This window comes from Parasteatoda tepidariorum, chromosome 5 (genome assembly GCF_043381705.1).
Source record: "Parasteatoda tepidariorum isolate YZ-2023 chromosome 5, CAS_Ptep_4.0, whole genome shotgun sequence".
In the NCBI taxonomy this organism is placed as follows: Eukaryota; Metazoa; Arthropoda; class Arachnida; order Araneae; family Theridiidae; genus Parasteatoda; species Parasteatoda tepidariorum.
This window is the reverse complement of record NC_092208.1, coordinates 16,461,742-16,477,351: the sequence shown is the minus strand read 5'-3', so window position 1 is coordinate 16,477,351 and position 15,610 is coordinate 16,461,742. Positions and strand designations below refer to the sequence as shown.

General features: G+C 32.7%; 2 protein-coding genes across 7 annotated transcripts in view; one reads left to right on the top strand and one right to left on the bottom strand.

Annotated features, from left to right (window-relative positions):
* Window positions 1-503: 503 nt before the first annotated feature.
* On the bottom strand, window positions 504-4,014 carry LOC107456942 (adult-specific rigid cuticular protein 11.9-like). The gene is made up of 2 exons (XM_016074938.4): window positions 3,645-4,014; window positions 504-1,095 (listed from the first exon to the last, which is right to left on the bottom strand). Exons 1-2 carry the CDS (start codon window positions 3,651-3,653, stop codon window positions 676-678), a joined length of 429 nt encoding a protein of 142 aa, XP_015930424.1. The 5' UTR covers window positions 3,654-4,014; the 3' UTR covers window positions 504-675.
* Window positions 4,015-12,601: 8,587 nt separating this feature from the next.
* The window catches only part of LOC107456968 (peptidyl-prolyl cis-trans isomerase sig-7), an 8,300-nt gene continuing 5,291 nt past the window's right edge, over window positions 12,602-15,610 (top strand). Inside the window, exon 1 of one of the 6 annotated variants that reach the window (XM_016074978.3) lies at window positions 12,602-12,666. The gene's annotated coding sequence lies outside the window, so the exon portion shown is untranslated. Of the gene's footprint in view, window positions 12,704-12,836; window positions 12,862-12,883; window positions 13,032-13,423; window positions 13,615-15,610 lie in introns of those variants that run through there. The other 5 variants (XM_016074977.3, XM_016074979.3, XM_043044813.2 and 2 more) reach the window with 5 other exon arrangements.

Sequence of the window (15,610 nt, the reverse complement as noted above, 5' to 3'; positions counted from 1 at the left end):
ATTTAAAAAAATATTTTACCGATTCAATATCTGCTCTAAGACCTTGAGCAAGAAATAAAAACCGATTAGTTAAGTTTATTTTCAGCATATTTCGTCTGGGAAAATATTTAGATTTTTTTTTCTTTTGCATCAGCTAAAAACGTGAAATATATAACATTTGTTACCCTACCACACAAAATCACGTTACGTTGGACACTTTTTTTTTTCTTTCTACCAGATATGAATCCGAGTGATTTTTAAATTATAAGTATATAGTGTGCAAGAATCCGAAAAATCTTCCTACCCTCAAAATGTTTGCAATTGACTGAATTGCAAAATTTCTAAAACTCAAGTTATAACTTGGTGCCTAAGTTGCACTGATAAAAACTTCTAACAGTTTTTTATTTTATTAAAATTTCAATTGAATACTATGTGTAAATCTTTAAAAATCATCCTCTAGATCATTTTTCAAAATGATTTAATTATTTTATAACAATTTTTGATAAAAAAAAATAACTGAAGAGTCAAGATTGCAATTAATTTATTTCCTAATAATTTACAATAAAGCTGTTGAAAATTTTTCAAATAGAAGTCCTTCATAATCCACAATTTGATATCCCAACCGCAACCAGAAATCATAAATTGTAATCCAAAGTCCAATTGGTAAGTTAGCAATGACTAAGATCCACTGAGCAATCACCATTTAGCTTGATATCCACTTGGTCCCATGATGGCTTGAGGAGCTGGGGCCCACATTGGGGCAGGAGCTGCCCATGGAGCGCCGTAATGTCCAGGTGCTGCTGGAGCTGGTGCAATTGGAGCCTTTGGTGCCATTGCTGCAAGGGCGGCAGCAGCTGCAGCAGTTTTCCTGTCAACACCGATGTCACCGGATGCCTGGTAGCCCTGTGGTCCAGCAGAATATGAAACAACCCGTCTGTCGCCGTTCGCATCTATGTAGCTGTAGCTGCCAGCAACGTTTCCAGCACTTCCCGATTCAGATCTGCTGTGTCCGCCAGCATCTCCAGTGTTGTATCCGAAGTTATAAGCACCGCCAGCAATGTTCATGCCCATATCGGCAGCCATAGCCACAGAGGCAAGCAACAGTGAAGCAATGATCTGTTGGAAACAAAAGAAGAATAAATGAAATTCAAATTTCGCCTTTAATTTAGTTTTTCTGCTTTGTTTAGAAAATTAGTTTTAGAATATCCAGCAATGCTCATGCCCATATCGGCAGCCATAGCCACAGAGGCAAGCAACAATGAAGCAATGATCTGTTGAAACAAAAAAGAATAAATGGAATTCAAATTTCGCCTTTAATTTAGTTTTTCTGCTTAGTTTTAGAATATCCAGTAATGTTCATGCCCATATCGGCATCCATAGCCACAGAGACAAGCAACAATGAAGCAATGATCTGTTGAAACAAAAAATAATAAATGGAATTCAAATTTCGCCTTTAATTTAGTTTTTCTGCTTAGTTTTAGAATATCCGAGCGAAACAATAAATGCGAAATTTTTTTTTGAAGTGCAAAACTTTAATGGTTCCATAAATAGATTCTAAATTATTATTTTTTTTTAATAGTATTATACCTATATGTTTTTGTTTCACTCATTAGATTAGAGTAGAAAGGAAATATAGTATTTGAGCGTCATATTGAATTAGCATTTCGTATTAGTTTTATTGTTGGCTACCTCCAAAACCACTTAAACTTATATTTGTAAAACATTACCAATGATTCGAAAATATTCGCTTGAAAAACTTTAAATGCGTTTTTCTCGAATTTGAGAAACTTTCATTTTAAAGAAGGGTTTATTTCTTTACACATCATTAAAATAAATTGTCGCCTTATCGCTTTACTTATTTTAATTGAACTGAAAAGTCGCAAAGTAATCTTATATTAGCTGTATTAATATAATATTTAATGATAAAGATATTTAGTTATCGTTTTAAAAATTATTAATCAATAAATAAGATAAAAGAGACATAAATATGATATAAGATGAGTATAAATAAGATATAAGTAAGATCAAGAAAAATTCACTTTATATCTAACTGTTTCGATCAACGTATGCAATTAAAATGGCGAATGCAAAATGACTAATAAGAATTCTGAAGCAATATAAAGAATACACTTTTGCTAAATTATCTCTTTGGGGAAAATATTTGGCGTTCAAGTTTTTATAATACCCAAAAAATTAAAAAAAAAAAAAAAATTTTTTTTTCGATGTGGTTACAATGGTAACCGATCAAAATTATTAGGATTCAATTTTATTCCGATAGAAACGGAATGTCATTTTGTTTTAGTGAATGAAAAATGTTAGAATATTTTAATTGAATGATTTTTCATGTAGCAAACTGCTTACCATTAATAAACAAAAATGAGTTCGTGGGGGATTGGTGAGCAAAGCAAGCCGAAGGCAAAGGCCTTTAACATATCATTATAAAAAAAATAAAAATAAAAAAAACAAACGAGAGATATCATGATGAAGAACACTTTATTTGAAAACAAAAATTTAAAATTATTAATGATATACGATTATGAAATTTTTTCATTTTCATAGCCATTTTTTTAAAGAGTTGTACTCTTTTCTCGAAAAATAATTTTTAGAACATTTCATATTTTAAATTCAATAAAAAAGCATCAAGACTTTTTTTTCAGAATATAAATTATCCTATGCATGATTTGTTTAAAGTTAGAAAGCTCATTTTTTTGCAAACATGGTTGGCATGATTTAAATCACTTGATAAAAATCATAATTAAAATCGCGATTTAAAACACTTGATTTCTTAAAGAAAAGCATTGATTTAAACTTAATATTTTTTTCTTTAAAAGAATAATTTAAGCGGGAAATATTTTTGTAACTATAGTCTTTTTAGGGTGTGATTCTTTTTAAGTCTGCTTCCATTAATAATGAAGATTTTATCCAAAAAAATAATAATTAAATTATTTTATTTCAAAATAGACTAATAAATAAATAAAATTGGAGACTAAAAGTGGACAAGAGTAACGTTAAGCTGATAAATTATAATTTTCCATTAGCCAATATGTAAAATAATTTGCTGGTAACAAACATAGTTCAGTTATACTCATTTAGTTTTATGTTTATTTAAATAATTTAAGCGCTTTTAAAATATATATATAAATACGTAGTTAGTGATTATCAATATTGAAGAATAGAAAGACTTGTACTGCCCAGAGAAACTTACAACATTTTTTTCTTCCTTGTATGTATTCTGATCAAAACTTTGTTGAATATCTAATTGATATTAATAAATTACCTCCCTGTTTCTAAAATTTTAAGATGTTTTGCTTTAGCAAAAATGGTGATTTCATTTATTCAGTGATTAGTTTTCAATAATTATATGACAATTTTTTAAACATTTTAATTGGAAATATAAATTATTTTAGCTGTTTCTTATTTAATATTAAGTACTCTAGTTTTATCAGATGATTTAACTGGTAAATATATTTAAAAAAAAAATCCAATAGAAATAAAATTTTTAAAAAATCTATTTAAATCAAATAAATCTGATTTTTTAGAAAAATCATGAATTTTGCTTGCAGAAAACGAAGAGAGTTTGATTAATGTTCATTATTATGGGTGAATAACGATAGCAAATGATTAAAAAAATTGTTGAATGAAAAGTAATCAAAATGAATGCTTACGAATCTCATGGTGCTGGTTGGATTTGAAGTTGTGATAGCAACTGGAGGACAGAGGATGATTTTAGGAGCCCTAAAGCCTCCTATTTATACCAAAAATCCCATCCCAAGCATCTCACTTGACATCTTCGTCAAACACCAAGAAAAATATTCATTTTCATGGTCATTTGCGCGTGGGACATTCAAAAATATCTTAAGGTGATAGAAGTTTTTGTCCCTTAAGGATATTAGGAATATGCAAATGAGGGTGTGGCATGAAATTAGGTGAGCAAAAAGAACGATATCGGACCTGGTTGACCTTAACAGAAGGAAACAGGGTGAGATTTAATATTTTTTTTTCTCTAATTAATCGTGAATAACATTCATTGATTCGAATCTGATATTAAATTTTTCTGATGTAACTAGATACGTTTTGCTTAGTATTCAAGTTGTTTATCGCATTAGCATCTTGTTGGCAAATAAACATGCGTTCATCTCTTGAAATATGTGATTTTTTTTTTTCAAATAGTATTACGTGAAAATAATATTTTTATTAAACTAAAAACTGCATTTTCAGATATTTTTTTTCTGTATTCAAGGGGAAAAAAAACTAATTACTAAGCACTGATTTTATAACTGAATGAATTGACCCTGTAAATGAAAAATGATTAATTTTGCTTGTTAGATGTTAAAGTAGATTCCAAAGGAACAGAAAAGTCCCACGGAAGAGTTTTCGATTTATTTATAGAAAAACACAATTTTTTTTTCTTCCCTCAATCGTAATTTTGAAATTTTTAGGAGAGATATTTTCCCCCCTTCAATACAAAGACACAGCCCGTAATGAATATCATTTTTATAATTTGTTTTAAGTATCCCTAATAATTTTTCAGAAAGTTATGGGACTAAAAAATAAAAACTGTGAAATTTCGAAAACACGCTCTTAAATCCGGAAAGTACTTAATTATTAGTTTACTAATGCTTTCCCCTGATCTCTGCTGCTCACCAATCCCAAGAGCAACGTTGTGATTTTATCGAGATTACACCGTTAATCCGATAAAATATCGTTTGCTAGTTAGCAAAACTTTTTGATTTTTTATAAAATCCGCTGGCAATGTCCATATCAACTTGTGATAATGGAAAACTTGAATAAGTCATCACGATGATCAATAAGTATACTTGTGAATAGCATAAATTAGCAAACACATATATTTACCAAGAAAACAAATATAATGAGTAAATAATAAAATAAAACAAGACCTAGGAATCTTTTATATAATGATCGAATTTTCGCGTGTTGGGACTTAATGAGTCAGGGGATAGAGCTTTCGCTTCCTAATAAAATGATCCTGGTGTTCGAATCCTAGTGGTGGCTGATCGATTAGAATTCTACTCTAGGCCCCCACCTACCACCGTTCTGACTTAAGATAAGATATCATTAGTGGCAAACGGACCCATCGGTTAGAATCCCCTTGCCATCGGGACAACAAAAAGAGGTTTTTGTGGTTTTTCTCACCGTGCAACGCAAATGCAGGTTGGTTCCATTGAAAAATCCTTCATGAAAGGTAGTTTGTCAAAATGCTTGATCCAGGCTCTCCTTTTTCTTCTAGGTTGGATTCAAAATTAGAAGACTACGGAGTTGAACATACACAGTCATCGTTTCAGATCTTGATATTTTTTTAGAGATTTTACAGCGCGTCTAGAATGTTAAAATTTAAGAATTTATTTTCAAAAATAAATAAATACTTTCAGTCATGATTTAAGATAGTTTTCAACTCGTTACATGTTTTGATCATTACCCATTCTAGTCCTTTACATCAGTTATATCACTTTTAATTTCAGTTTCTATAAAATTTACTCAAATAAGTATTTTTGAATATAAAATTTTCAAGAGACAATTGTTGTTAAATATTACCCCGTCGTTTTACGAGTTTTCATTAATTGATCCCATTCAATAAACTAAACTGAACTAGAAAAAAAAATGGCAATGAGCATTTTAGAGGTAAATCGAAATCAAATATATAGAATAATCTCGAAATTACAATTTTAGAATAATCTCGAAAACAAAACACAGTGATCTTCAAGCCAGAAATTACATGTGTAAATTACCGTTATTTTATACCACAAATTATATTGTAACTAATATATTAACTGCAGTAGCTGATTGGTATAGAAATTCAGTTTTAATTGTGAAGGGCAATAATTCAATTCCAGGTAGCAGCTTAATGTTAACCTAGTTTTGTACCCGCTGTCTATGAAGTAAAGGCTGCCGATGCACGAAGCTGACTACACTATCACCCTGGTTTAGAAGTTATGGAGAAATTATAGAATTTATCCTCCATAAAACTGATTTTTAAGGGAATAATTTACTAATGTATTATTTATAAAGAGTAAACACTCCAGACACTGCGTTTCAATCTTTAATCACTAAACATTTCATATGGAATCCGATTTTTACACCATCTTTAAATTAATCATATTAAACTTTCTAAAAATATTATATTAAAATGCATTGAATCTAATAGTTATATGCATTTTTTTCCCAAAAATTTTACAGGTTAATCGACTTTTTTACAGGTTTTCAACTTTTTTCGGGACATGAGGAGAGAATCTTAAACAAAGCTTTTTTTTAACCGTTGTTGAACAGCCAACCCTATTTTGGGTTTACGACTACTAATGTATAACTCCGTAGCATAGTAATTTTGAACCAATCCAGAAGACAAAGGGAAACTCCTGGATCAGTACCCCCAGAGGTTTGATTTGTTATGAGAACCTAGAGGACTTTGTGACTCAACAAATTTAATGTGCATCAGTCACCAGCCAGCGGGGATCGAACTCCCGACCCTTGGACATGGGCCCAGTGCCCTACCAACCAGGCTATCCCGGCCCATACAAGACGGGCTTTTTTTTATATAACCGTCGGTGAACAGCCGATTAAATTTTATGAGTTTACGACTACTAATGTTCAACTCCGCTGCCTTGTAATTTTGAGCCACTCTAGAAGACAAAGAAACTCCCAGATCAGTATACCCTCAGAGGTATTGATTTGTTATGGGAACATGGAGGACTTTGCGACGACAGATTTAGTGTGCATCAGTCACCATTTACTATACGAGGAGTCTTCGGCCGGCGAGGATCCAACCCCGAACTCTTAGACATGGGAGTGCCCTACCAAGCAGGTTATACCGGCCCCATATAATACAGTTTGGAAAGATCATTCCAATGCTGGCCTTCAAATAAATCTCGATCTGTTTTTTTCATTTTATTATCCTAACTTAAAGTACAAAACTTCTTTATTGTGCAGTTGCAGTTATTTTCAGCATTAGAACAATAGCAATTATTTTTCTCAATTCAGGGTACAGGAAAAGGGTATCATTGTCACCTTCTCTTCGACGAATTCTTAAAATTCATCACGACGGGTAAAGTAAATTCTGCCCTATGAGGGTGTGATTATTCTCTCCATTCTTCACCTTGGAGCTTCCCCCCAAAAAAGTAAAAAATTAAAAAAAAAAAAATTAAAATGTTTTTTTGGGTGAATGAAACTTGAATCCGATTCGTGAAATACGCTTGCAGATGCGCTCCGGTGAGCTATGTTTCCAAACGTAATTAAAAAATACAGAAAAACCATTATCTGTCTATGGAAAGAACTCCCCTCCCATTCGACTGGAACAATGGTGTTGACAATAGTTCGATGATTACGAGGCTTAACAATTACAAGTAGGGGTACAAGGTCAATATTTCAGATAGGTTTTGGCTCGTGTTGGCGACACAAAGGGAATCACCTGATTGACAAACTCCCCTGTTTGAAGAACGCTATATTTTTATCTTTTTCTTTTCCTTAGCAGTAGACGGCCATAGACTTTGTGGCGAGGATAGCTCTTTTTCTAGACAAAATATAAGAATATAAGCTTAAAGGTAGATAAAAAAAAGTTCGTAACGACCTGGTACATTTATTTATGTCGCACTAGAGGTGCACAATGGGCTATTGGCGACGGTCTGGAAAACATCCTACATGATAATGCGGGAGCAACATATATACGTCACATTCCGTTTTGCATGGAGGACGCATTCACAAATCATCCATCCATCCGCAGATCGCAATTTTGACCTGAACCAGAACATGATCAATCTCCGATCCAGTACTCTCAGAGGTATCGATTTGTAATGGGAACTTTGTGACCACGACAGATATAGCATTCACCAGTCACCATTTCGTACACTTGGGAGTCTACAGCCGGCGCGGATCGAACTTACGACCTCTCAGATATGAGCTGAAGGCCTTACGAACCAGGCCATCCGGGCCCTCATAAAGACTGAGACCGTCTCTAGGAGTGCTTCTTTTTCATTGAGTATCTGTTCGTACGCATTTGAATCGGTACTTATATTTATCTAAATTGTTTTTAATTCAATTTTACTTTTTATCTCCTTTAATAATTGTTCTCCAAAATTACATTTAAATTGTTCTATCTTAACGCAATTTTCTCATTTGGTGAACAAATTTTCAAGCTTTGCAGGGGTGTCACTTGAGCACTCAGTTTAGAAACCAAACACTTGATGTAGATCAGGGCTGTCCAACTGGCGGCCCGCCAACACATATTGTGCGGCCCGCTAACTTCTTATTCAGGCTGATCTGCCTCAATTTTCCCTTTAAAATGCAAGCAAATTGTTTTAAAATCCTTCTGTTCTATTGTTTTGTAATTAATAATTCAACTATTAATTGTTATTGTGCAAGAGGTAAGAGGTTATTGTTCAACTTTTCCAAACTGCTGCCCACCAGGTGATAAGTGACTGGAATTCTGGCCCGTGGGCTCTTTGCAGTTGGACAGCCCTGATGTAGATAATACTTCATTTTTTTTTCAAACTTTAACGACGTTTTTTAATGTCATTTGTGGACATAGCAATAACAATTATTAGATCCGCATTTATTTTGAGGAACAAGATGAAGAAAATTTAAGCCGATGTAAAAAATATATAATCTGGTGATTTTAAGTATTTTTCTTTTGACCGAAATATCTTGTGAACCAGATATTTTGCCAGCCCCTTCCTTGCCTTTGTTTTAAACTGCAACAACTTTAGGTCCCGCAGTGGACTGATCATTAAGACACGGTTCCCAGCAGACCACCGAAGTCAAGCATCACTGGCTACGGTCAGTGTGCGGGTGGGTGACCACTTGGATCAGTCTGCGTAGGGACCGAGGGTGTGCGGTATTGGTCCTCGTTAAACTGTTTTACCGTTAAGTGCTCAACTATGCGTGCAGGTCGTCGGGCTACCGAAGAGGGGGTGCATCCCCTCTGCAGAGGATCAAAATTGTGATGGCATATCTTCGGATCATCCTCCGGTCGCCAATAGCCCATCGTGCAGCTCTAGTGCGACGTAAATTAACAACAACAACAAGCAACAACTTTATGAAACCCCTCCCTACTAAAAGTGACATCATTTTTGAATTGTCCCTCAACTACGATAAAACAGATAAATATGGATCCATTTACGTACGATTTTCAATAATAACTAAAAGAAAATATGAAACTAAGATAATTTAGATGAATGTGCACGAATAAACTATCAGTAAAAAAGAAGCGCCTCTAGTGGTGCACGAAGACATTTCAGGCTCTGAATTGCTAGGCAATACTCGACCCTTACGATGTGACCTACTTTTCTTCTTAGTTTGAGCACGAAGTACCGGGTGACTCTGCAGAAATGAATAAAAGCCCTATCGGTACTCGGGGATTGACGATTCCCTATTGATCTGACTATAAAGTGATATTTGAAAATAGAAAGAATATCATCAATCAATTACCGAAACTTCAACTGGAAATCGAAAAATCAATTAGAAAATGTACTCTAATGTTACTTTAGCTACGAAATCAGACACAAAACGTTCTCTATCTGCCGACCGGCCTGTGCAGGGATCAGGGAACTGGCCTTGCATCAGAAAGGTTCTGAGTTGGAATCCCGGGCAAGGCATGGATGTTCTTTCATCCTTTGTACTATATGTACTTATTAGGGACCAACGTTGCCCCACCAAATACGGCGCCCCTGGAAAAGTGGCCAACAAATCTGCCCTTCAGATGCCTGTACGACATAGGTCATTTCCCAGGCGGGCATTGGAGAAAAACATTCTTCATCTAAAAAAATATGCTCTTTTCCTGGCAAATTTTTCTTTTATTTTTAACTCTCGAATTTGGGAAGGAGCGGTAAATTAGAACATACAATCATATTAGTTTAAGCAGCTGAGTGGTCGAAATTTTGGACTACCTATATCTAAGTTTACATTTTTGCATATTTCATCATATCTGCAAAATTAATGAAATGATTCAAAAAGTGTTTGCGCACAATAAGACTTGTCTATTCAAAGATAATTCCATGTAAAAAATGAATAAACATTTCATTTTTTCCCCTTCAAATTAGTGTAGTTTTTCCTAATTTTTCTTATATTTTTAAAAAATTAGTGCAGTTTAGTGTAGCAGTTTAATTAGTGTTCATCACTAATTTTTCAAAAGTAAGCTACTCAAAAATACCAATTTAATCAACAGAATTTTAAATCAAAGATCTATAATTTAAAGTGTATCAAGTAATTAATTCTTGAACAATAAAAATGATTATCAACTTATTATTATTTTCTAGTCCTTGTCATCCTTAAAGAGCATTATTGACTACATTGACAGCACCATATTGACAGCGGAGCACTGCCTTTTTAATGGTACAAGATGCGGCAAAATATTTTTCTGTGAAGCCTTCTGTATTCATTGCGTAAATGTGCTATGTAACTTTTGTATAAAGAAATTAATTGGTAATATGCATTTCTACATTTAATTTAAATGATTTTTTTTTGGAGAAAACTACCTTAACAGATTATAGGGGTTTATCTCAATTTTTTACCATCATAGTAATAGATCTTGCTGTGCTATGAAATCAAAACCTATAGTATAAAATATTTTTCGCTAAATTTTAAATATCAATGATTGTTTCCATTCTTGTAAATAGATAGAAGAATTTACTTGCTAATGCAAAATTTTAATTGCACTAAGTATAAAGTGTATTTGGTTCATAGAGCAAAACATTAGCACTATTGTACTATGTAAAAGAATTTATTTATTAAGTTGTAGTGCAATCATGTATTTTTCAACTAAATTAAGAATATTTTCATGAAATTGATGCAATATATATTTTTCTTCTTCTTTTTTTTCAATTTGATAATTTTTAATGAAAATGAAATATTATAATTTTTGTCTGTTTCATAAGTTGAAAGAAATTTTATCGCTGAAACTGGAGATCCCACTGCAACTGGAAGTGGAGAAGAATGAATTTTTTTCTACTCTTTATGGTGCCCAAGCCAGATACTTTGATGCAGAGCTGTAGCATACAATGAAGCATTAAAAACTAGGTACACTGTCAATGGTGAACAATGGAGGTAATAAGAATGGATCGCAGTTCTGTTTAACTTTAGGAGAAAATCTCACGTATCTTGATGAAGTCCATACTGTCTTTGGCGAAGTTGCTGAAGGTCTGGAAGTTCTTTTGGAGATCAATGAAATAATATGCGATCAAAGCAACCGACCCTATCAAAACATTCGTATAACCCACAATCGTGTAATATGTAATATTATACGATCCCTATGAAGATTCTGCAGACCTATCTGTACCTGATGCATCACTAGAGCCCACAAAAGAAATGTTTGAAACAGATTATATAGCCCCAGATGAAAATTTTTATAATACCAGAGGTAAAGATATTGGCGATCAAAATGGGCTGCAGGTGGCGTGGAGCACAACTCTCTACCTATGGCAACACTTAAGTGAATTCACATGTTTTCCTCATTAGAGTGTGGAAAGTCATAGAGGAAGAAAGTACGTTAGTTTCTCTCTTGATTTTCATATATATTAAAATCTTTTAAGTTGGAAAACTGTATGAAACTGAAAACTACATTAAATATAGTTCTAAAGAAAAGTATCACGGAAATTTAAAAAAAATATTTTTATTAAATAAAAAGGGAAATATTAAGAAAAGGGAAAATATCGTAGTACATTCCTATACAACTGAAAAAAGGAGGAGAGGGAAGGGAGAAGGGCTAAAGGCATGAAACCGGTCTCTCCCCAGATGGCGTATTCGAGAGTTTAGATCGCCAATTGAAGAAACCGAAGGAAACAAAGATAGGTAAATGGTATGTGACAGTCTAAAACTGTTCTTTGTGTTTATAAATTATTTCCTGTCACTACATCAAATTGATTGGTTGATTTGTTCATTTACGTCGCACTAGAGCTGCACAATGGGCTATTATTGGCGACAGTCAGGGAAACATCCCTGAGGATGATCCGAAGACATGCCATCACAATTTTGATCCTCCGCAGAGGGAATGGCACCCCGCTTTGGTAGCCCGACGAATTGCACGCGAAGTCGAGCACTTTACAACAGAACAGTTTGACGAGGACCAATACCGCACACCCTCGGTTCCTGTCGCAGACTGATCCAAGTGGTCACCCACCCGCACGCTGACAGCAGCCAGTGATGCTTGACTTCAGTGATATGCAAGGAACCGTGTCTTAACGATCAGTCTACTGCGGGACGTCACTACATCAAAAGATTTGGCCACTACATCAAAAGATTTGGAGTTGATTTTCTCTCGATTGCCCATTGTGCAACTCTAGTGCGACGTAAATAAAGTACCTGCCTACCTTCCTTTCACTATATTCATTTCATAAGTTTTAAATTCTGTAATTAAATTGGACAAATTCCCATTTTTAGTAGATTTGATTAGTTTTAATTCATGATTAAAAGGAAACTAACACTGGTAATAGAATGAAATAATCATGTTTCTATCCGACCCTATGTCATATGCAACTAATTCAAAAATTCTGGTATGCGAATAAGATTTTGATTGGTAAAATCACCAATCAAGTTCCGATTCATATTTTTAAATTCTCATGTGTGAATTTTTTGCATGAAGTGTTTAAACGCCATCTATGTCTGTGTTCATATCTGTATTCTATGGAAACCTTGTGCGCACAAAAATAAGCAGATAATAACTTACAAAGTAAACAAAAATCTTCAGTAAGTAAAATTTCGTTAAATTTCTTATTTGCTAAAGGTGATTATAATATTATTAATAATTTTCGTATCAGGGAGATTTCCGTATTGTGATCTGTTACGCCAACTACAATCGCCAAGGTGCCAAATAGATATTAAATTTGCATTAAAAAAAATGTTGATGTTTGCCCGGAGGTGGCTACGAGTTATACTTCTCCAGTTGGTCTCTTTCTGTGATGTTTTTTTTTTAGTTTCTCGCGGGTCACTGCCCAGAAGTTTCCAAAACTCGGCAATTATTCTGCCTCAGATCACGATATGGAAATCTCCCCTCTTTTAACTATATCTTGAATTTTTAGTTCTTCTTGCTATCTTTGCAGTTAATTTATCATGTTAGTTGTGTATAAACATGTGTTCATAGAAATTTCTAAATCAGCAACTACTAATAGCAATTACTCGTCCGTCACAGTTGTACAGGGCAGGGTGTTATTTTTTAAATAAATAACGATGAAAGCTAGCACTAAAAATCACTAACCCCAAAATTAAAACTATCGCTATTTTATACTATTTATATGCTACACGAGGTTTCATTAAGTAAAATTTTTGCACGAACTTTTTACAAAATATCAATATTTGTAAATTTTTATTGATGGAATTAAAAATTTTGTTTTATCAGTTTTGCAGGTTTGGCAAAAATAACTATTAAGATAACTATAGTATCTTTCTTAAGATTTGCACTTATTTGCCCTTAACTTCTTAACAAGAACTTTTTGTAGACTGATACTATCGATTAAAACTTAATTTTTTACCTCCTTTAAATTATGCTTGCCGTATCACTTCTTTCTTCTCCCTTACAACTGCTGTGCTGTGAATCATAGATTATCGTCCTGGGTTTATTCTAGACCTTAAAGAAAGGCTTTACTCAGGAAACTGAAGGTGAAATTCAAAAACAGACATTGTATATCATATAGAAGGGTGGGCTTCTCGAAAGATACATAGTATTCAAGACTTTAAATCTTTTTTATAAAGAAAATTATAAGTGCAATGAATTTGCGTATTCCAAAAATCGGCTTTAAAATGTTTAAAATGGTATGAATCTATTAGTTTTACATTTTGTATTTAAAACTATATCAAAATCAGTTGTAGTAATGTGATCTATAAAACGAATGGAATTTAAATCAAATCGTTCTAATTCACTCTTATCAGAAATTTATTACTGAAATGCGGGTTTCAAAATTTGTGGCTATAATACAATCCTGTTTAAAATATCAAGATTTTAGAATGATGTGGATCTGCCAAACAAACAATTGTATGCAACTGAAAGATTGTATTGTAACTGATATATGGGGATGTTGTAGCAAATTAAGGGAATCAAATAAAAAACTCAAATTTATTGCATGAAAAATATCACAGTTTGAAAAACCATGTAAAAAAGACTGAAGAAATGATTCATAAACCAATTTATAGAAAGTTACTAACAATTTTTGCTTCAGTGTTTTTCTATTGAGTTTTTTGAACTGAGGATTTGTTACTTGTTTGCAGATAAAGCCACACATTGTAGTTATGCAGTGCAAAATTTCTACTTGTTTCTTATAATTAGATTAAAATCTTGTACAGAGAAATATCCGTTTATAAGGCAATTACGAAGCTTATCTTGAAATATGATTTAAAAGATTTTTATGAATTAGATATGTCGTTTATAAAGATATTGCAACATGCTATGTGCTTATATGCTTTGTCTGCAATTTATTGTGAAACATCAGTATTTTTTATGGCAATATCAGTGTAGAACAGTTTTATTTTTTAATAGTGTACAAAATTATAGAACTTTTGTTCAAAAATTTGTTCACTTGGCAAATTTGCAATTTTAATGATTGTTTTTAGTTCTGTCATGGAGGGAACAATTTGCATACAAATAAAAAGCTGAAATTGCTCCAAGTGTAGAGTTATTAGTTTATAGAGCAAAACATTCGAATTTTAGTGCAATGTAAAAGAATTAACTAATTTAGTTGCAGTGCAATAATTTAGTTTTGAACTAAACTAGAAATACATTATTTTTTCCCTTACTGGTAACTTTTAATGTGTGCAGGGGTCTGTCTAGGTTTTTCTGAGAGGTGCCTATTTTGTGAAAATTTAGACATAATTTGTGGATAAATTAAAAATTATATTAAAAAATCAACACAAAAATATGGATTTATCATTTCTTAAGGAATACAAAAATAAAATTTTAAGAAAAAGTATTTTGTGAAACTACCGTTTTTCCTAAAGTTGAATTTGTGAAGGTACCGCTAAACGGTAGTAAATTCGGCCTGGACAGACCCCTGGTGTGCGCTAATATAATTTTGAAAAATTTAAAAACATAGGTTGATTAAAAATAAATGAACCTAAAATGAAACAAAGAGTGTAAAATTCACATAGATTTCTTTAACCAGAACAGCAAATTCTAATATGATAAGTGCAAACAAAAATTCATGATTCCCTTTGTTATTTATAACAATTAGACTTGTTATTGGAAATTGTGACTTAAAAGAAAAGGCTTATTGAGTGTTAGGAAATGTAAAATCTGTATTGGTTATTGTCACCTCTAGAATTTTCTAGAAACTAGTAGCAGAATTTTCTGGGACAATCCGTAGCATTATCTCTGTAATTCAAAATTTGTCTGGGACCCAAACGCAATCAAGTGGAGACTAATATTATAAAAGATTAGGCTTGCTGGAACTTTGTGCAAAATTTGAATTTGAAAATAGTAGATAAAAATTAGTTGTAAGAAATGCATGTTTAAAATTAATTTGAAACTAATATGGTAATGCTTGAAAGATGGATCAAGATTTATATAATAAATGTATTGTTTCTCAGATAAATCACTCCAGATAAAACTGTTTCAAACTATTATTGGAAAAGTTAGTCTTACTTAAACAAATATATAGCAAAAATTTGCACTTCAAAACTTAGGATAGATGAAAGTCTGTGT